General features: G+C 43.0%; 1 protein-coding gene across 2 annotated transcripts in view; it reads right to left on the minus strand.

Moving 5' to 3' along the window:
• Positions 1-286: 286 nt before the first annotated feature.
• Positions 287-23,102, minus strand: part of kiaa0586.L (KIAA0586 L homeolog) — a 117,784-nt gene continuing 94,968 nt past the window's right edge. For both annotated transcript variants that reach the window (XM_018230729.2, XM_018230728.2), the window contains one exon: positions 287-849. In XM_018230729.2, coding sequence (XP_018086218.1) covers positions 722-849 — 128 coding nt within the window. In that variant the 3' untranslated portion in view covers positions 287-721. The remainder of the gene's footprint in view (positions 850-23,102) is intronic.

Consider the following 23,102-nt stretch of genomic DNA (forward strand, 5'->3'; position numbering starts at 1 on the left):
GCTTGTGTCGCCAAACCCTAAAGAGTGGTTCACTTTTAAGTTAACTTTTGGTATCATTTAGAATGGCCAGTTCTCAGCAACTTTTCAATTGGTCTTCCTTCTTTTTTTTTTTTCTTTCTCAATTTGCCTCTTCTTCTGACTCTTTTCAGCTTTCAGATGGGGTTCACTGACCCCATCTAAAAACAATGGCTCTGTAAAGCCCACTGGCCCGAACAGCCTCCCACCAGTCCAATAAATATATTTGGTAATAAGAAACAAAACAAAAAAAAAAAAACTATTTCCAGAATAGTTGTAAAAATCAATTTATTATACAATATAAACAACGTGAATAAGAAATAAAATTGTATTCTAAAATAGACAATACAAAATCTCATATTATTTACAAGATGAAAACGATTTACAAAACAACCTTACAAAGGCAGCTAAAAGTTAAAAAAACAGTGATATATATAATATTTAAGGCATTTAGACGTGGGATAGGCAACACTCAGCACTTCAACTGTTTTAATTACAACTTTCAACATGGCTGGATACCATAAGGCGATGCAACATCCTTCAGTCAATTGATAATATATTGTTAATACATGTATGTGTCCTCTTGTAAATAAAGAAAAAGGAACAATACAAATCTCAATAAATAATCAAGGAGAAATTAAAAATACAGAAATGAAATTGAATGCAGAATGGAATATGTTTTTGCATAACTAGTCAGTGACGCTTTTCATAAAGTATCCGAAGAAGCCGATGACTCTGAATCCAGAAAAATGGTGCTTCTGTCCTCATCATGATCCACTTCCTTAATTGACGGGAGAATCACAGACATCTTCTTTGGGGGGTCAGGAGCCCTTTCTATAGGGAAGACAAGCAATATATAAGTATTTCTGCCATTGCTAAAGTACTGATCCAGATGCTCTGTATTCTAACCCCAACATTTCCATCTTTGCTGTCAGACAGAAGCCAGACAGTCTCGCTCTGAATATCCAAATGTATATAGTAATGCTGAATGGCTCCTGGGCTGAAAGGACAGATATTATTTGATCCGGCCATACATGGGAAACAGCACTGACCCACGACCCTCGAACATTGTCAAGTGGCAATGCACTTGTTCATCCAGGTCTGATGAATTGTGCCCAATTCCAAAATATATGGACCCCGGACATCCAGACATGGGTGCTATAAGTGATAGAATTCACTCAAAAGACTATAGCTGCAAATTTGCTCTTGATTTACCAAAACAGACATCTTACTTGGGCAAAAAACACAGCAATTTGTGCCCACATATACAACACTTTACACTTGTGTTTGTAAGTAATAGGGTGTAGAGAAGACTAGCTGTGTTTGGAAGGAGGAAGGATGTGCTGTGATTGGCAGAAGGGAGGATGCGTTGTGATTGGAAGCAGGGAGGATGCGCTGTGATTGGCAGCAGGGAGGATGAGCTATGATTGGCAGCAGGGAGGATGTGCTGTGATTGGAAGCAGAGAGGATGAGCTGTGATTGGAAACAGGGAGGATGAGTTGTGATTGGAAGCAGGGAGGATGCGCTGTGATTGGAAGCAGGGAGGATGCACTGTGATTGGCAGCAGGGAGGATGAGCTATGATTGGCAGCAGGGAGGATGAGCTGTGATTGGAAGCAGAGAGGATTAGCTGTGATTGGAAACAGGGAGGATGCGCTGTGATTGGAAACAGGGAGGATGAGTTGTGATTGGAAGCAGGGAGGATGCGCTATGATTGGAAGCAGGGAGGATGCGCTGTGATTGGAAGCAGGGAGGATGCGCTGTGATTGGAAGCAGGGAGGATGCACGGTAATTGGCAGCAGGGAGAATGAGCTGTCATTGGCAGCAGGGAGGATGAGTTGTGATTGGCAGCAGGGAGGATGAGCTGTGATTGGAAGCAGGGAGGATGAGCAGTGATTGGCAGCAGAGAGGATGAGCTGTGATTGGAAGCAGGGAGGATGAGCTGTGATTGGCAGCAGAGAGGATGAGCTGTGATTGGCAGCAGAGAGGATGAGCTGTGATTGGAAGCAGGGAGGATGAGCTGTGATTGGCAGCAGAGAGGATGAGCAGTGATTGGCAGCAGAGAGGATGAGCTGTGATTGGAAGCAGGGAGGATGAGCTGTGATTGGCAGCAGAGAGGATGAGCAGTGATTGGCAGCAGAGAGGATGAGCTGTGATTGGAAGCAGGGAGGATGAGCTGTGATTGGCAGCAGAGAGGATGAGCTGTGATTGGAAGCAGGGAGGATGAGCTGTGATTGGCAGCAGAGAGGATGAGCTATGATTGAATGCAGGGAGGATGCCCTGTGATTGGAAGAAGGGAGGACGAACTGTGATGACCGGAAGTAGGGAGGATGCGCTTTAATTGGCAGCAGGGAGGTTGCGCTGTGATTGGAAGCAGGGAGGATGCACTGTGATTGGCAGCAGGGAGGATGAGCTATGATTGGCAGCAGGGAGGATGAGCTGTGATTGGAAGCAGAGAGGATGAGCTGTGATTGGAAACAGGGAGGATGCGCTGTGATTGGAAACAGGGAGGATGAGTTGTGATTGGAAGCAGGGAGGATGCGCTGTGATTGGAAGCAGGGAGGATGCGCTGTGATTGGAAGCAGGGAGGATGCACGGTAATTGGCAGCAGGGAGAATGAGCTGTCATTGGCAGCAGGGAGGATGAGTTGTGATTGGCAGCAGAGAGGATGAGCTGTAATTGGCAGCAGAGAGGATGAGCTGTGATTGGCAGCAGAGAGGATGAGCTGTGATTGGAAGCAGGGAGGATGAGCTGTGATTGGAAGCAGGGAGGATGAGCAGTGATTGAGGATGAGAGGATGAGCTGTGATTGGAAGCAGGGAGGATGAGCTGTGATTGGCAGCAGAGAGGATGAGCTGTGATTGGAAGCAGGGAGGATGAGCTGTGATTGGCAGCAGAGAGGATGAGCTGTGATTGGAAGCAGGGAGGATGAGCTGTGATTGGCAGCAGAGAGGATGAGCAGTGATTGGCAGCAGAGAAGATGAGCTGTGATTGGAAGCAGGGAGGATGAGCTGTGATTGGCAGCAGAGAGGATGAGCAGTGATTGGCAGCAGAGAGGATGAGCTGTGATTGGAAGCAGGGAGGATGAGCTGTGATTGCCAGCAGAGAGGATGAGCTGTGATTGGAAGCAGGGAGGATGAGCTGTGATTGGAAGCAGGGAGGATGAGCTGTGATTGGCAGCAGAGAGGATGAGCTATGATTGAATGCAGGGAGGATGCCCTGTGATTGGAAGAAGGGAGGACGAACTGTGATGACCGGAAGTAGGGAGGATGCGCTGTAATTGGCAGCAGGGAGGTTGCACTGTGATTGGAAGCAGGGAGGATGCACTTTGATTGGCAGCAGGGAGGATGAGCTATGATTGGCAGCAGGGAGGATGAGCTGTGATTGGAAGCAGAGAGGATGAGCTGTGATTGGAAACAGGGAGGATGCGCTGTGATTGGAAGCAGGGAGGATGCGCTGTGATTGGAAGCAGGGAGGATGCGCTGTGATTGGAAGCAGGGAGGATGCACGGTAATTGGCAGCAGGGAGAATGAGCTGTCATTGGCAGCAGGGAGGATGAGTTGTGATTGGCAGCAGAGAGGATGAGCTGTGATTGGCAGCAGAGAGGATGAGCTGTGATTGGAAGCAGGGAGGATGAGCTGTGATTGGAAGCAGGGAGGATGAGCAGTGATTGAGGATGAGAGGATGAGCTGTGATTGGAAGCAGAGAGGATGAGCTATGATTGAATGCAGGGAGGATGCCCTGTGATTGGAAGAAGGGAGGACGAACTGTGATGACCGGAAGTAGGGAGGATGCGCTGTAATTGGCAGCAGGGAGGATGCACGGTAATTGGCAGCAGGGAGAATGAGCTGTCATTGGCAGCAGGGAGGATGAGTTGTGATTGGCAGCAGAGAGGATGAGCTGTAATTGGCAGCAGAGAGGATGAGCTGTGATTGGCAGCAGAGAGGATGAGCTGTGATTGGAAGCAGGGAGGATGAGCTGTGATTGGAAGCAGGGAGGATGAGCTGTGATTGGAAGCAGGGAGGATGAGAAGTGATTGAGGATGAGAGGATGAGCTGTGATTGGAAGCAGGGAGGATGAGCTGTGATTGGCAGCAGAGAGGATGAGCTGTGATTGGAAGCAGGGAGGATGAGCTGTGATTGGCAGCAGAGAGGATGAGCTGTGATTGGAAGCAGGGAGGATGAGCTGTGATTGGCAGCAGAGAGGATGAGCAGTGATTGGCAGCAGAGAAGATGAGCTGTGATTGGAAGCAGGGAGGATGCGCTATGATTGGAAGCAGGGAGGATGCGCTGTGATTGGAAGCAGGGAGGATGCGCGGTAATTGGCAGCAGGGAGAATGAGCTGTCATTGGCAGCAGGGAGGATGAGTTGTGATTGGCAGCAGGGAGGATGAGCTGTGATTGGAAGCAGGGAGGATGAGCAGTGATTGGCAGCAGAGAGGATGAGCTGTGATTGGAAGCAGGGAGGATGAGCTGTGATTGGCAGCAGAGAGGATGAGCTGTGATTGGCAGCAGAGAGGATGAGCTGTGATTGGAAGCAGGGAGGATGAGCTGTGATTGGCAGCAGAGAGGATGAGCAGTGATTGGCAGCAGAGAGGATGAGCTGTGATTGGAAGCAGGGAGGATGAGCTGTGATTGGCAGCAGAGAGGATGAGCAGTGATTGGCAGCAGAGAGGATGAGCTGTGATTGGAAGCAGGGAGGATGAGCTGTGATTGGCAGCAGAGAGGATGAGCTGTGATTGGAAGCAGGGAGGATGAGCTGTGATTGGCAGCAGAGAGGATGAGCTATGATTGAATGCAGGGAGGATGCCCTGTGATTGGAAGAAGGGAGGACGAACTGTGATGACCGGAAGTAGGGAGGATGCGCTGTAATTGGCAGCAGGGAGGTTGCGCTGTGATTGGAAGCAGGGAGGATGCACTGTGATTGGCAGCAGGGAGGATGAGCTATGATTGGCAGCAGGGAGGATGAGCTGTGATTGGAAGCAGAGAGGATGAGCTGTGATTGGAAACAGGGAGGATGCGCTGTGATTGGAAACAGGGAGGATGAGTTGTGATTGGAAGCAGGGAGGATGCGCTGTGATTGGAAGCAGGGAGGATGCGCTGTGATTGGAAGCAGGGAGGATGCACGGTAATTGGCAGCAGGGAGAATGAGCTGTCATTGGCAGCAGGGAGGATGAGTTGTGATTGGCAGCAGAGAGGATGAGCTGTAATTGGCAGCAGAGAGGATGAGCTGTGATTGGCAGCAGAGAGGATGAGCTGTGATTGGAAGCAGGGAGGATGAGCTGTGATTGGAAGCAGGGAGGATGAGCAGTGATTGAGGATGAGAGGATGAGCTGTGATTGGAAGCAGGGAGGATGAGCTGTGATTGGCAGCAGAGAGGATGAGCTGTGATTGGAAGCAGGGAGGATGAGCTGTGATTGGCAGCAGAGAGGATGAGCTGTGATTGGAAGCAGGGAGGATGAGCTGTGATTGGCAGCAGAGAGGATGAGCAGTGATTGGCAGCAGAGAAGATGAGCTGTGATTGGAAGCAGGGAGGATGAGCTGTGATTGGCAGCAGAGAGGATGAGCAGTGATTGGCAGCAGAGAGGATGAGCTGTGATTGGAAGCAGGGAGGATGAGCTGTGATTGCCAGCAGAGAGGATGAGCTGTGATTGGAAGCAGGGAGGATGAGCTGTGATTGGAAGCAGGGAGGATGAGCTGTGATTGGCAGCAGAGAGGATGAGCTATGATTGAATGCAGGGAGGATGCCCTGTGATTGGAAGAAGGGAGGACGAACTGTGATGACCGGAAGTAGGGAGGATGCGCTGTAATTGGCAGCAGGGAGGTTGCACTGTGATTGGAAGCAGGGAGGATGCACTTTGATTGGCAGCAGGGAGGATGAGCTATGATTGGCAGCAGGGAGGATGAGCTGTGATTGGAAGCAGAGAGGATGAGCTGTGATTGGAAACAGGGAGGATGCGCTGTGATTGGAAGCAGGGAGGATGCGCTGTGATTGGAAGCAGGGAGGATGCGCTGTGATTGGAAGCAGGGAGGATGCACGGTAATTGGCAGCAGGGAGAATGAGCTGTCATTGGCAGCAGGGAGGATGAGTTGTGATTGGCAGCAGAGAGGATGAGCTGTGATTGGCAGCAGAGAGGATGAGCTGTGATTGGAAGCAGGGAGGATGAGCTGTGATTGGAAGCAGGGAGGATGAGCAGTGATTGAGGATGAGAGGATGAGCTGTGATTGGAAGCAGAGAGGATGAGCTATGATTGAATGCAGGGAGGATGCCCTGTGATTGGAAGAAGGGAGGACGAACTGTGATGACCGGAAGTAGGGAGGATGCGCTGTAATTGGCAGCAGGGAGGTTGCGCTGTGATTGGAAGCAGGGAGGATGCACTGTGATTGGCAGCAGGGAGGATGAGCTATGATTGGCAGCAGGGAGGATGAGCTGTGATTGGAAGCAGAGAGGATGAGCTGTGATTGGAAACAGGGAGGATGCGCTGTGATTGGAAACAGGGAGGATGAGTTGTGATTGGAAGCAGGGAGGATGAGCAGTGATTGAGGATGAGAGGATGAGCTGTGATTGGCAGCAGAGAGGATGAGCTATGATTGAATGCAGGGAGGATGCCCTGTGATTGGAAGAAGGGAGGACGAACTGTGATGACCGGAAGTAGGGAGGATGCGCTGTAATTGGCAGCAGGGAGGATGAGTTGTGATTGGCAGCAGAGAGGATGAGCTGTGATTGGCAGCAGAGAGGATGAGCTGTGATTGGAAGCAGGGAGGATGAGCTGTGATTGGAAGCAGGGAGGATGAGCAGTGATTGAGGATGAGAGGATGAGCTGTGATTGGAAGCAGAGAGGATGAGCTATGATTGAGGATGAGCTGTGATTGGAAGCAGGGAGGATAAGCTGTGATTGGCAGCAGAGAGGATGAGCAGTGATTGGCAGCAGAGAGGATGAGCTGTGATTGGAAGCAGGGAGGATGAGCTGTGATTGGCAGCAGAGAGGATGAGCAGTGATTGGCAGCAGAGAGGATGAGCTGTGATTGGAAGCAGGGAGGATGAGCTGTGATTGGCAGCAGAGAGGATGAGCTGTGATTGGAAGCAGGGAGGATGAGCTGTGATTGGCAGCAGAGAGGATGAGCTATGATTGAATGCAGGGAGGATGCCCTGTGATTGGAAGAAGGGAGGACGAACTGTGATGACCGGAAGTAGGGAGGATGCGCTGTAATTGGCAGCAGGGAGGTTGCAGTTTGATTGGCTTCAGGGAGGATGTGTTGTGATTGGCAAGAACAGTTGGATACAAGAACATTGAGTGACATTTGTCTTTTAGAATATATGAATGCAGCATCTATGAAAAATGAGATTAAAATAAAAGGTAATACATAAAAAAAATGAAGTCATAGTCATAAGAAAATACAAGTAATTGACCAAACAGGTGACAAATCTATAAATATACCAAGAATAATACAAACAAGTCCAAAACAGAAGCTCACTATTAAAAAATATTTATTCTGTTTAAAATGTAATGAATCCAAAAGTGAATAAGAGCTCACAGCAAAGTGTGGCAGGTGAAAGAGCCAAACCACTTCCAATGGGCTGGTAACACATACCCCCTACAAGTTCTGAGTGGATAGTATGCTCTGACCCCCCCCCCAACCCAACAACCTGCTATCAGCCCAGTGACCTTTTCTCCTTCTGTATCACAGTTTCAAGAAGGGGTTTGCCTCACAGTAATAAAGATAAATGTGCTGGTATGTCAATGTGACCAGAACTACAATACTATTTTTTTGATGAAGACACCTAAGGCAATGATTGACTAGAAGGTTGGAGAATGGGTTAGATTAAGAAACTGAGAACAGAGAGATAAGGACTAAAAAGGAGGAGCTAGATTAACTAACAATTCTGGAGAAATGGCAACTTTGATGCCAACTGTTTAGCTACATAATGTAGGGATAAGTAAGTTAAACTGCCATCAGCAAGGATAACAATGAATGTATCTTCTGTCACCATCATAATGGGCCATGACACTTACAAACAATAAACAACTTGATCATTTTATCAGCCTCTTGGATTAAGTGCAATTCATTAAGATGAATGCTGTTCAAGGCTGTTGGTAAATCCCTTCTTCAGATATCATCTCAGAATGTGTGTGCTATGCAAAGTTCTTTAGTCTAATTACCCACCTGCAAATAGTGCAGTTATTATGTTATCACGTCTCATGATCTATTTATGTGACTAAAGTAAAACTACATTCCTAAGTAGTGGTGCATGCACCCTAGTGGGACACTGAACTGCTTAATTAGAATTGAGAAAAGTTAAGAGATCTCATCGTACGAATCGAGGATTCGTACGATTTTCAGAACGTGTGTGGAGAGTCCCAAAATTTTTCATCCGGCGGAGATCGGTCGTTTGGTCGATCGGACAGGTTAGAAAATTTCTGTCGGCTGCAGGTAATATCTCTGCATGTATTGCCAATCATATGATTTTCAGTGGGAGACTGTCACTAGCTTTGTCTATCGTATGATTGCTGTCAGGGGCAGAACATCGGCTGATCTGTTTATTTGGTCAGAATGGTGAGACTTTGATCTGAATGGCTAGTGGCAGGTCGAGAGATGGGAAAGTCTGATCGTACATTGATACACAGCTTAAGGGCTGGGACACACTGGGCGATTTGGGGAGATTTAGTCGCCTGGCGACTAATCGCCGCGACTTTCCACGACCAATCTTCCCCGAATGCCTCCCCTCGCTCTGCGCCTGGTTAAAATGAAAAATCGCCTGCGCTAATCACACGCGGCGATTCGTTTTCCGAAGTCCTCGCGAGGAAACTTCGGGCGACTTCAGAAAACGAATAGCGCAGGCGATTTTTCATTTTAACCAGGCGCAGAGCGAGGGGAGGCATTCGGGGAAGATTAAATCTCCCCAAATCGCCCAGTGTGCCCCAGCCCTAAAGGTGGCCATACTAGAGTCCTGCGCGGGTCCATTTTTTGGGACCCGAACCCGCATTCCACAACCCGCACCCGCATTCTTACCCGCTTGGACCCACTACCCGACCCACAAGTACCTTCTCTGCAACCCCTGTCATTATAAACTGGAAGTGACATCATCGGAAGTAGATATGATCAGAAAAAAGGGAGTAAAACCGGAAGTGCTGTCATTGTGTACCGGAACTGACATCATCGGAAGTGGACGTGACCAGAAAAAAGGAGCAAATATTGATATTGAGAAGACCCGCAGCCCGACCCGCAACCCGCAGAACCGCCGACCCGCGGGTATACCCGCACCATGAACTTCAACGAAAAACCCGCATGGTACTGCAGGTTTTTGCGGGTACCCGACCCGCTGCAGGACTCTAGGCCATACACAAGGAGATCCGCTCGTTTGACAAAGTTGAGAAACGAGCGGATCTCTCCCCCAGTTATGCCCACATTAAGATGGGGCGATATCGGGCTGATCATCAATGAACAGATGTGGCCCTGCCCGAACAGCATCTGGCCCATCGGCGATTTACATTCTAGCCCCAAGGGAAGGCATTTAGGGGAGATTAGATGCCCCAATCAAAACTCTTATATAAGTTCAACTTGTCTTTTATAAATTACTCTGTAAGTATGTGAGCACATTATTCTCTAAAGGCAAAAAATATGAAACTATATTCCTGCCTGTACTGTATGCAGATTGATGTGATTCTGCTGAGAAACAGAAGTTGCGATGAGTTTCCTGAGCTGGGGGTTGAGTGCAGAATTAGAGGATGCATGTGCCACAGAGGATCAAATAAAAACAGGTATTTATCATGGCAGATCCATGTTACCCCTTCAGTGGCCAACTCAAGGGAGACCTGTTAACTATCCAAGGGGAGGTTTTAGCTCTGTTTTCTTGCAGAGAAAGTACTTGGCTAAAACATCAAACCAAAGCAGAGTGGATTAAACAACACAAGCCTATGAACATATTTCATAGCCATTTAAGGACATGGCTAAATATAACCACATTTCACACCACTTTTTTGCTGCTTCATATGCCATGTCCTAATCATGCCTTGTCTAGTACATTGCACAAGCCTGCGATTAATCTACTGACAGGCTTTACCGAGGAATTGTTATTGTACTGCATCACCACAGTCTAAAGAGCAGCAGGTCTACTAATATTCACATAGTCATAACAGAGCGGCACTGGGAAAAAAGCTGCAGAAATAGCATTCTCTTGCATGGCAGAGAACAAAGGCCAGTGCTGAGATTGAGACTATGAAACATGTTTCATTCACATTGTTGCCGTTATTCACTTTTCATATTAGCACTGTATATATTAATGGGCACCAAACAATCCCCAGCAGAGTACGACAGAGAGACAAAGGCAACCTCCAGGGAAAGGAAAGAAGGGAGGACTTTGTTTCTACAGCTACTACAGGATGAAAGTGAATACTGGCACAAGTGCTCTCGGGTACAGTCTGTTCCAGACACAAACCTAATGGGCAACACGATTTGAAAGTAACAAAGAAAGAATAATATGGTTACAGCTAAGCCTCCTTATCTCTTCCACTCATCAAGGCTGGTCTGCCCGAATACCAGAGGATCCCCTGGTGGCCCTCAGCCAATGAAATTCAGAAGGAGTTGGATGGCTTTTTAGCAAGTGAGGGAATATAGGGTTATGGAAAATAGCTCATAGTACAAGTTGATCCAGGGAATTTTTTCCCCCTCTGAGGCAAATTGGAGAGGCTTCAGATGGGGTTTTTTTTTTTGTCTTCCTTTGGATCAAACAGCAGTAAGGCAGGTTAAAAAAAAAAGAGTTAAAAGATTTATCTTGATGGACATGTGTCTTTTTTCAACCTAACTTACTATGTTACTATATCTATAAGGCCTTGCCATCAGGGGTACTGCAAGGGGCATTTTTTCATTGAGGCCTCATTTTATTTAATGGCAGGGTTTCCACACAGGGGGCCCAGTTGACCAGTAGGCTAATAACTGAGCCCGGTGGGGGCTGCTAACTCAGTAGTAATATGGGGCCTCATGATTATTAATGTTGGCCCTGTCTGTCATAAAGCAAGATAGGGTGTCTGCTGTCTTATTTGGTTTCCCAACTCCTTTTACTTCTGAATGTTGCTAATCTTCGTTGTAATCTTCATAATGAGACCGGTGCTTCTGAAATTTTTGTGAGTTTCGGCGAATGCACAGTTGTCGAAAAACAGAAAATTGCTCCAACTGCGCATGCGCCACTCCGCCGGTCTCATTCCAAAGATTACCGAAGAGAAGATGACGCCTGTGAACTCTGCTGGACAGAATCTGCACGGAGAGGTAGGTCAAGACTTAGGGGCATTTGCCTGGGGTAACACTTGGGCTGGAGGGAGGGGGGTTATGTAGGGTAGGGGGGCAGAGGTTTTTTAACTTTTGGGTTTGCTTCTCCTTTAAGTCTACTAGAAAATCATTAAATTGTTTCCAATAAGGATTAAACACATCTTAGTCTGGATCAAGCACAATAGACTTTTTATTATTACAGAGAAAAAGAAAATAATTTTTAAAACAATTGGATTATTTGGATAAAATGGAGTCCATGCAAGATGGCCTTTCTGTAATTCTGAGCTTTCTGGATAACAGGTTTCGGATAACGGATCCCATACCTGTACTACCTCGCTTTCCCCCTTTGTACATGTACTGGATAGGAACTATTTTATGACAAAGGAATGGAAAGGTCTATTTTTCTAGTTGGTGTGTGTTACTAGCCATATAATGGTCAGCTGAGAAAGTAGCAGTTCGATTAAAGGCAGATGGGAAGTACGTTTGTGAGTTCAATGTATGAAAGGCTGAAAAGGCTGCTAGAATAAAACCCCATCTTGAGATGGGCAAGGAATAGCCCATCTTATAAATGGGCCATGTTTTAAAATACATTATTAATGGAAGTTATTTATATTAAATATTTTATATTATAAATATATAAAATAAAATGTTATAATAAATATAAAATACAGTATTTACCTCTTACCACTTGTGAAATGGCAAATTGGTGTTGTGGCTGAAGGTTGTCAAATATCAAGAAATATAAATGTTACATTTGTGCTTGTTGGAACTCTCTGGAAGCTCTACTGTAGGCATACAATTCATGTATTATTCAGCAGCATCTGTCCCTGTATTATACCTGCAGGCATTAAGGTGCTAGATTGCTGGTAAACACTGTATTCTCATTAATAGTCTTATTGTTTCTTATTCATATTTTTAGGAGAACGTTTGCTATTGCTATCTATGCCCCCCTGTGAATATCAAAAGATAAATGAACCCCAGAATAGCTGTCAATGGCACGGAACACTCAACATAACAAGTTGGGTAATTTCAGTAATCCTTCTGAGCCGCATGATTCAGCCATGAATGTATTTGGCTCACCATGAAAAGAGTACAACGGGCAGCTAAATTGCTTCTTATCACTGCAGGTGATACTTACAGATCCTGAACTGGGCTTCGTGGGGGCTTTTAGAAACTATTTCAAATAGCTTAAGCTCTGGGCTGCTTTAGAACTATACAGCTGATTGGGGTCAGATTTTAGGTGATGAATAATGGACTGGTGGGGAAAATAAACATAGGTTTGCTGCTGTACTCTGTGTACTTCTGATTTTAATGTCATCTACTGACGAAAAATTGTATCTAATAATATGTTTGGTTTTATGGGACAAACAGTAGAAGACACAAATTATTACAATTGTGGTCAGAAATATCGACAACTTTGCACTAATGCACCAGTCCTGCCAGAAAATTTTTGAAATTAACAATTCTATGGCGTTCACATACGCTTTTTTTTTTTTTTTGAAGTGGGAAGCCAAAGCCAAACTTATCCAATTTCACATAAGATTTTTAAATGGACTGGAGAAATGAACTGAGCCTTTTAGAAACGGAGATAAATATATGGATTTCTAGTGTGTAAGTAAATTCTCCTGTTATGCGTTGCTGGTGCCTGCAGTATAAGAAGCATGCATTCAAACAAATGGAATTGTCTGTGTGCACCAAACTGAACATGGAGAATTGAAAGAAAACATGGACACTCCCAAGTCCATCTCCAGACACATTAATGTGTCCGACATACACAATGTTATCTAGAAGCCTGTGTCTTATGTCATTGCAGCCTACCTCCTGGACATGGATGTAAGAGAAAACTTGATCACGTTTCAGAATGGATTGTGGCAAGAAAACCTTGATCAAACCATCAGATCTTTAGACAGAATTTGCCAGTTTCAATTCAAATATCAGTCAGCATTTCAAGAACCAAGAAGACTCCACTGCTGACAGATAAACATAAGAAAGCCTGGCTGGAGTTTGCCAAACACATCTGTACAAACCAAAATGAAATTAGAGCATACTTTTTTTTTTTTTTTTTACAGAAAAGAGTTGAGCCTCTAAAAAAAGAAACGCCATCCCTAAAGTTAAACATGGAGCAGGTTTGCTACTATTGGAATTGCCTGCCTTGATAATGTGCATACTATTATGAAATCAGCCACTTACAAAGAGATTTTGGAGCACAATTGTGAACCCAGTGTCAGAAAGCTGGGTCTCCCTTGCAGGTCCATGTGTCTTTCAGCAAGGAACTGACTAAGCACAATTACTCAGGAATGGTTAAAAATAAAATTCTGGGCTATAACGAAGTGTAATGGGTCCAGATTAAAATCCCATTATTCACTTGTGGAGGAATTGGAAAACTGCATTTGGGAGAAGGCAAATCATGTTTAGTTGAGATATCATTAAAAAACAACAAAACTTTAACAAAAAAAAAGTTTAACCCAAATACATCTTGAAAAATGTTTGATCCAGTAATTCTTTTTTGGATCAAACTTGAAACAACTAACAGGTTTTAAAGTTAACCTTTTAGAACCCAAAGTCAGTTGCTACCTCCCCTTGACTGTCCCTTTAAAACTGAAAGTATTTCCATATTTCAACCAAATATTTAAGGCCAGAATGACCAGCGAGATGTTGCTGGCTGTGGCTGGATCCACAGATTGGTTTGACAACATAGATGCCGTTGCACATGTCTAAATATAATGAAACTATCGATATACAAGGTATACAACTTCTGATTATGACAAGTGAAGGATACAACAAGAATACAAACATTAATGTACAGCAATGGTATTACTCAACATAAACAGAGCTGAAGAAGCTCTGCTATGTTATTATTTGGCTTTTTAATGTACAAGTAAATATGTCATCATAGGACAATACCATACAATGCCTTTACATTGAGTTGTATCTTTTCAGCCTTGAGGATATAGCATCACTTTATACAATAAGAACACATTTTCATGTGGTTTTGTTGCCAAGAGAAACTGTATATGCAGGTGACAGACAATCAAATATACAGTACTTGGGCAACCATAAAGTACAGAACTTTGCTACAGGCCATAAGTGCCATGTGGACAAAGAAAACATTTAAAGCTTTTGATGGTATAAAGATTTTTTTTCTTTATGATTTACCATTTATTTTTATGGCCTGTTCTCTGGCTTTCCGTTTCTTATGTTAGAATGGTTTGTCTGGAGCACTTGGACCACTGTATCTACATGGTGAGTTTTTTGTGACTGTTTTAGTGCCTTTTGTTCTGTTTCCATTAGTTTGCTTTGGGCAAGAACATTAATTCCGTTGCACTATTCAATTCCTGGATAAAAGACTGCTGAACGTATAAAATCACATGCCTTTATTTCAGGCGTGCACGCGCTCTTTCTCGGATAAATGCATGTGTGGTGAAAGATGGTCTATGGCATGAAAATACCCTGAAATGTAGCAGTTTTCCTTTAAGCAGAGAACCAGACTGCTCTAACAGCAAGATGCATGGGAAAGGCAGATCACTTAATCTGTTTGTTCAATAATTTCTACCAATTCCAACATCATCACTTCCCAAATTGCACAGTGATTAAGCAAACAAGGCCAAGTAAGAACAAAAGCTGTGACACGTGGATGCAAGGAGACGTGTTAATGGTTACTCTTCACATTGGTTTAATGGCAAGCAACAAGCTGATGGCCATTTGCATTAAGCAGTTAATTGTGCGGTAATATGTGATTGAGTATTTGGCTCACCAGCAAATAGACCAAGGTATAATTATAGGCGTAGAAGCCAGCTTTTGTTTCCTGAGGTTTCTGCCTTTGTCCAAGTTTCTGAGACATGTCCCAAAGCTCTGGTTTGCACAAAACTAAGCCAAAACATCTTCTTTATAGTAATAAGGCCTTGTACACAAGCAAGTAGCAATCAGATTGTCAAATCACACTAACAAATAGTGCTGCAATTATTCAGCTTTGTTTCAGAGGATTATACTCTTCCAATTGTCAAAGAACTTTTCTGTCTGTTTTACATTGAGGTTAGTGCCGATATACCAACTAGCAGAGAGGAAAGATTTCAACTAAATATCCATCAAGATATGCGAACAGAAGGTGAACATAAAAAATACAAGCCATACAAATAGATATACTACATCATTTGAAAAAAAGGGAGGGGGTGGCACTTCTACTAAGTGCAAGTTTCTGAGCTGCACTGATTTGAAATTAGTCTAGCCAAATTCCTCTCTGATTTTTCATATGAACTGGTAACCTAACTGTAAAATAAAAATATTGACACAAAAAATAACTACCCAGTACAAGGCATGTCTCATCCTCAGCAGCACCCGTGGTAGAGCAGATTTAAAAGTAAACAACAAATCTCCCTGTCTGCCGTTAGCCTAACAGACGTATGTCATGGTTAAAGCCAATAAAGCTGCTGTTGCCACCCCTTACTGATCTACAGCCTAAGAATACAAATAGAACCAATGAGCACTATAGAGAAACTGTGTGTGTGTTCTACATCTACAAAACACAATTGGATGCTTTTAGAATTCCATTTCCTCATAACCCACACAGGTTTGCCACTAGCTTATGATGTCATTGTTTCAACAGCTGCTTCTGGGCTCGCTAGAGAAGAATATCTATGTCCCCGATGGTTTTGCAGCAACTTTAGCAACCTTGCCGCTAAGGCTTTGAAGTTGGGGTGCTGAAAGACCACTCTTGTTAAATACCCCTTTACGTTTGTAGTAATAGTTTTTGTAGACTGACATCATTTACGTTTTAAAGGTATATGGAGAAAAGCTTGAGGTCATTTGATAGGTCTTTTCAGCAGCAATAATGACTCACTAAAAATGAGATTAACATTTTCAGCAACAGGTTTCTTGTTTCTTAGTGTTTAAAAGACCTGTTAGAGTTAAAATGAGATGGGATCGGGTTCCTGCACTGAACAGCTTGAACTGAAGATGCTTTAAAAGGGCTTTATGGAAATAGTCTTGAGTGAAGCCTGAACTGCTGGTCCCAATGTACTAGTGCTACTTCTAGTCGCACCATTGCTTTTGCATTATGAGGTAGTATTTTAGCTCTCAATGGAAAAACAAAATTTGTAAAGTCTGAGGAAATATGCTAAAATTTGACTATGGACTATCTGGAGCAGTGATCTCCAACGAGTGGCTCGCGAGCAACATGCTGCTTGCCATCCCCTTGGATGTTGCTCTCATTGACTTTAAAGCAGGTGCTTATTTTCGCATTCCAGGCATGCTTTAGTTGCATAAAAACCAGGGGTACTGCCAAGTAGAGCCTCCTGTAGGCTGACTGGGATACCAAATGGCCAATCACAGCAATTATTTGGCATCCCCTGGAGGTTTTATTATTTTTGTGTTGCTCCCTAACTTTATACTGTATTTGAAGGTGGCTCAAAGGTAAAAAAAAATAAAAAAAAATAATAAAAAGGTTGGGGACCTTTGATCTACAGAGTATGGCACAAGACAAAGACTCTCACTCATTAATCCTCTGAAAACTAGTTGTTTAAAAACTTCCTTGTGGCTGTAAGTAGGTGTGTGTGGGTTTCCAGCTATACTGTACATCGAGTAATGCCTTCTTAGATAGCAAATATTCTATTGGTAGGTCAGTAGTGACTTTCTAGGGAACAGCAATAAGCAGTATCAAGAGACTTGTCACATTAGCCAAAATGATTGGTAGCCCAGCCAAAGGGTGTATAAAATTGAAATGCAGCCCTATCGATGGGAAATATATCTACATTAGTTAGTAGGCAGACTACCTACTTACCTAAGAGTAATACCACAAATATTAGAAAATAAGCTCTTCTGAGAAAAGCAGATAATAGAAGCCAAAAGTTACCCCAAGGCAATGTGCATACACTATTGGTACAACAACCTTAATCCTTAAATTAGCTATTTAGTCAGATTTAGGTGGAAAAACTACAAGTTTAAATTTGGGTTAATTGATTTTCTAAATGGAAACTTTCCATCCAGGAGGAGACAGTCAGCAGACAATGAGAGATAATTAGTAAATTACAGTTCACAAAGTGTAGCAGCACATGGAGCAAATTGTTTTTAGAAAGCTTGCCACACACTACGGACTTTGGAGATATCCAAAAGAGAGGACTGCAGGCTAATTATATCCTTTTGTCTCACACATGGATGTCCAAATGACACTGGATGCACCGGATGTATCAATATGTTCTGTTGGGTGCAAAGGTTTGGGCACTCCTGCTCACATTACATATTTTGCTGATTTTTTTTAAGAGTAAAGTTAGTGGAAGCTCTGCAGGGGACAACTTTAACCATGACATATTTCTGCAAATGTTAAAACAAAATGAAAGGCCAATTGTGAGGCACGACAGTCACTAACATAAAATCCTGGGCTGGTTCTCCTCTTCTTAAATGAACATGCCATCCCAAGTATTCTTCTTTAGAGGGAGGTGTGGCACTGCCATCTTGCCTTCTCTCCCAGCGGTGAAAGTGCTTGTGCATTATATACTGCTACTAGTTTAGCTATTACACTAAACAATAAAACAAGCAGCGAGATGGCCCTGACCAACTTTTAAAGAGCAGTACCAGGGAATTTTGTAAGACGTACAGAAAGATTTCAGGCAAGCAATTGAGGTTACCGGGGGTTTTCTCAAAAAACTTTTTGGCCTTTTGATTTCCCTTAAAGGGCACCTTTTGCATTCACTTCAACTGGTGAATGCATGTCACCCGGATGGTAAATCATGCACCTACCATTGCCTCCCTGAACTAGGAATAGGCACCCGGTGCAGCTTGTTGTAGTGCCCGGCAAGCAGGCCACTCTATTTATTTGCTGACATTAAGAGACTGAAAAATAAATCTTAAATGTGGTATGCATAAACATTTGGGTTTGCTCCCTGTTAGTATTTAGTAACACATCCTTTGGCAAAAATAATAGCCTCCAAACATTTCTTGCAGCCATTTAACAGTCCTTCTGTTCTTGCTTTAGGAATTTTTCCATCTTACTGAACACACTTCTAGTTCAGAAATATTATTAGGTTATCATGTATGCACTGCAGGTCTCAGATCTACCCAGAGATTTTCAATTATATTCAAGTCTAGAAACTGTGAAGACAATCACAGAACTTTAATCTTTTGCGCTTGAAGTTGTCTTAGTGGATCGGCTACAAGAGTGCCACATATTTTTTCATTCTGAATTAAACAAAGAAAGATTGTGTTTACTTATTTTCACTTAGAAAATGTAACAAACTTGCAATTTGTCCAGAAATGCCCAAACTTCTAATGGCGGCTTAACAAGCACAATCTATACAGTTCTGGAACAACTGATAACTGCATCCATAATAAACCAGACAATTACAGCTCCTGGCTTTTCATTTTTGCATGTCCACTGTGCTTGTCAATGCACACATACATCAATGGTCAGGAACTGACTGAATCAGGGGACTTCTGTCAAAGTGCAACCACCACCTACCCCCAGACATTATTCAAAACAGCTGTCTCTCTCTGGAGAGCATATATTAAACTTCTACAATACAGTCTATTAAAAAGTTAGCCTCCTATTAGAGAGTTCATTAAATGATGAGTTAATCAGTAAAGCCCCTTAATCATGTTACAAAAATGTTAATATATCTCATAAATGGGGTCCTCTGATCACCTATAAATCTTTTTATTTCCAATGTATTAAACTTAATTTCAGACTCTTCTCTGTAGGACGCATAGAACTCTCTGTTGGAAACTTTTGCTTGCTTTGTTTACCCCCAATAAAAGGTCCCTATTCTTTACAAAAGTAGAAAGATCATACAAACATACATACATACAAACCACTCTGAAACGGAGCATTTCATGAAAAAAAAAATCACAGTGTGTAAAATCACTATTCAGCCTTCTGTCTAACCACAATAATCCCGCCTCTTTCTGCCCCTTAATACTTCTACACTGAAACTAAGCTGAAGGAATTAATTCAGGAACCCTTTCCCTTAGGAGAACCTGATATCCTGTATTAAATTATTATTTTAACTGGCTAAAAAAAAACAGAATTTGACAGAAAGTGACTATTCTGAACAGTTATGAGAGGTGCTCTTGTAAATGTATTCCCACCAAGGCAGCAGCTTTCCTTCTTCCTTTGTTATAGCCCCCCATGGTGCATACTGTACAAAAAAATATATTCATTCTAGTTTAATGAAATCTAAAGGAGGAATTGATATACAGTATGCATACCTACATGAATACAATGGGCTTTTTTATTACAAGAAGAAACAAGACACTGGGGTCTTGTACCAATACAAATCATCTCCTTCAGCTTATTGACAAAAATACCTTTCATATTCAGCTAAGATTAGTTTGGTCTGAAGGATGGCACCAAGGCTAAAGGTGGTCATAGACGCACGGATAATAATGTAGAAAACTATTTATCGTACAATATTTGGTGCGTGTATGGTGGGAAAAGAGCCGAACGATATTGGCAGAAGACTTGGATATCGGTCGGGCTGGACGGAAAATTTTGATCGGAATTTTTTTTGAAATTTACTCTTTGAGTGTGCTGAAGGACGGATCCTGTGCTTATCAGGGAGCAGAAGGCAGCAGATTGGCTGTGTCCAGTATGCCATTACCCTAAAGTTAGAACACCTCTACCATAAGGCATCACATTGAACACACCCAGTTAAACTGATCTGATAGACTGAAGACTGCAGACATTTATCAGGTCCTTTCAGTGTACTTTCAGAGACAGCACTCTTTTGCTTTACTGAATGGCTTCGGCAAAATGCTGCTAAAATGTTTTGTCCCCTGCAAAGCAGTATATAACGGCTCAGACTGAATGTTATTATTATTACAACTTGTTTTTTTTTATTTAGGACCCTCCTATTCATAAGTCAGTATCTCATTCAAACCACTGCTAAGGAAAACTAGGCCACAATTTCAAATTCCAAAGTATGGATCTGCTGGACAAAAAAACACACAAAAGAGACACAATTATTCTCACTTACTACTACTAATACCAACTACTAATACTACTAACTTTTACTACTACCCATTTAAAGAGAACACTTATCTATTGCTCTTGATATTCATGAAAGTCAAGTCTGTAAGCCAAGCGGAATGAGATTTGGAGTATTGTTGTAGCTGCCTTAGATAGCCTAAGAATTATAGCAGGATGACATGACAATAATATGGTAGTGCTTTCCTACATCATTAACCTTATTATCTAAGCAAGGAAGAGGGGATCACAATATGCTGGTGACTAAATCCACAACACTGCTCTTCAGGTTTTTTTGTTTGTTTAACATTTCTTCTGATGAGTACACACTCCAGCCTATGGCAAGGTTGAACAGCTTTCAGCTTGTGTTCCTGCCCCATTTTAAGGTTATATTCAGGCCTGGACTGGCAATATGTTGATTCTTGCAAATGGGGCTGCTGTAAGATGCCATAGACAATCACTATTTTTTGAGCAGTTTGGGCCTCTGAGTAATAGCCTGGTTATATTGACTTTAAGTGACTAACTAAGGGTCTCCTTCTGGTGGTACCTCATTCCAGCTTCTCTTGTGACCTGTTGTTCGGACATAAGCCTACCTCTGATTTTGCTATTCTGTATCCAGCACAAACCCCTGTTGGTCCTGGAACCCTGCCAGTTGCCACAAGCTTGTCTTCCACCTGCTTTCAGCCAGATATTCCGTCAAGAGATGCAGCTTGCCTCTCTCTTTGGGGCTCATTTCCCTTCTGGTTGTTGACTGACAAAGTTGCCTTTGAAACACATTTATTTTGCCACTATGCCATCAGGTGCCTTGTTGTCACCCTATAAGGGGACACTCCTTTGTGAGAAAATAATACCCTCACAGCAGATTCCAAATTCTGCCTCTAAGAAAGCTTGTGACAGAACCCCTTCAAGTCTGAAGCTTACACAGAAACTTTAAAGTGTATTGATAGCTACATTTGCCTTTTGTGGAAATGTGACCCTCTAAAATGATTTTCAAAATAAATCTGCACGCACTCCTGCAACCATGGCCATGGAGGTTAAAAATGTAACTTTATTCCATATTAGTTAAAAGGTATGCGTCCTAACGCGTTTCGTATCAACAGATACGTAATCATAGGCACTTGTTAACAAGATAACCGTTACAACAATTTAAAGCCTATGATTACGTATCTGTTGATACGAAACGCTACGTATATATTATAATTAGTCCAGAAGAGATTGGAGCCGGCATTTTCTTTTTGTTCATATGCCTCTAAAATGATTGCTTAACTTATAAACACAGACTACAAATAAAGTCCCATGGAATCTATTATACATGTTCCTCAGTTTTGCAGGATCAAAAAAAATAGACACCAGAATGCCCCTTCCGCACTATGTGACAACTTGTACTATTTTTTTTGGATCCTGTGAAACTATGCACAATTGAGGAGCATTTACTAGGTCCCATAAGGATGTTATCTGTAGCCTGCGCTTATCAACTAAGCAAACAATTTAGGGGGTCAGAAGCTAACTTTATATGTCAAACACTGCCTAGGTGACCAAACTAACTGGATGGCGCCCTCATTCCATACTAGGGATGCACCCAATCCAGGATTTGGCCTTTTTCAGCAGGATTCGGCTTTTTTCAGCAGGATTCAGATTCAGTCGAATCCTTCTGCCTGGCCGAACCGAATCCAAATCCTAATTTGAATATGCAAATTAGCGGCAGGGAGGGAAATCGTGTGACTTTTTGTCACAAAACAAGTAAAAAATGTTTTCCCTTTCCCACCCCTAATTTACATATGCAAATTAGGATTTGGTTCGGTATTCGGACGAATCTTTCGAGAAGGATTCGGGGGTTCAGCCGAATCCAAAATAGAGGATTTGGTGCATCCCTATTCCATACACAAAACAGCAACCTGAGTTGCAGGTGGATTCATGGACATGTGCAAGATGTCATGGGGAGGCGTTAGATGACAGCAGGGAGTGGGTAATCAGGGGGAGATAGAGAGTGATTTAGTTGTAAAGAGTTGACTCACATAGAAAAGTCACAGCATTTGAACGGACATAAGATTAACGGCTAAATATTCCAATTGGCTTGAGCAGAAACAGAGAGTTAAGTATTTCAGACAAATGTATACTGGCATATAATTATAATGTATAATGGCAAACAAATCACTTCCTAGTTTCCTCTAGGAATACATAATGAGTGATTTGATTTCCATTAGATTGCAGAAAGATATAAAAAGAGACAGAATGTCAAAATAAAGTGGCGTTGGAAACTACAAAAACATTTAATGAATTCCATGAACCCTCAAAATGTTATATTTCAGCATAAACCAGTTTTACAAGTCTGCTCTTGATTATACGATTTATAGCTGAATCCAAATTATGTTGCAGACAGCATGTAGCAAATTCCATGGCATTTTTCTTCCCACCCCCCTCATTTCTATGTCTAGTTTGTAGCTATGCATGTGCCTCGTCATATCTCCTAATATCATATAGACCAGGGGTCCCCAACCTTTTTTTACTCGTGAGCCACATTTAAATGTAAAAAGACTTGGAGAGCAACACAAGCATGAAAAAATTCATGGGGATGCCAAAAAAAGGGCCGTGATTGGCTGTTTAGTAGCCTCTATGTGGACTGGTAGCCTACAGGAGGCTCTGTTTGGCAGTACACATGGTTTTTATACAACTAAAATTTGCCTCCAAGCCTGGAATTAAAAAATAAGCACCTGCTTTGAGGCCACTGGGAGCAACATCCAAGGGGGTTGGTGAGCAACATGTTGCTCGCGAGCTACTGGTTGGGGATCACTGATATAGACCTTTCAGTGCCTGTCTGCTATTAGCCGTGTAATCTTCCAATGACTGAAAAACTGCATAGCCAAGTGACATCA

This window comes from Xenopus laevis, chromosome 8L (assembly GCF_017654675.1).
Source record: "Xenopus laevis strain J_2021 chromosome 8L, Xenopus_laevis_v10.1, whole genome shotgun sequence".
Lineage (NCBI taxonomy): Eukaryota > Metazoa > Chordata > Amphibia > Anura > Pipidae > Xenopus > Xenopus laevis.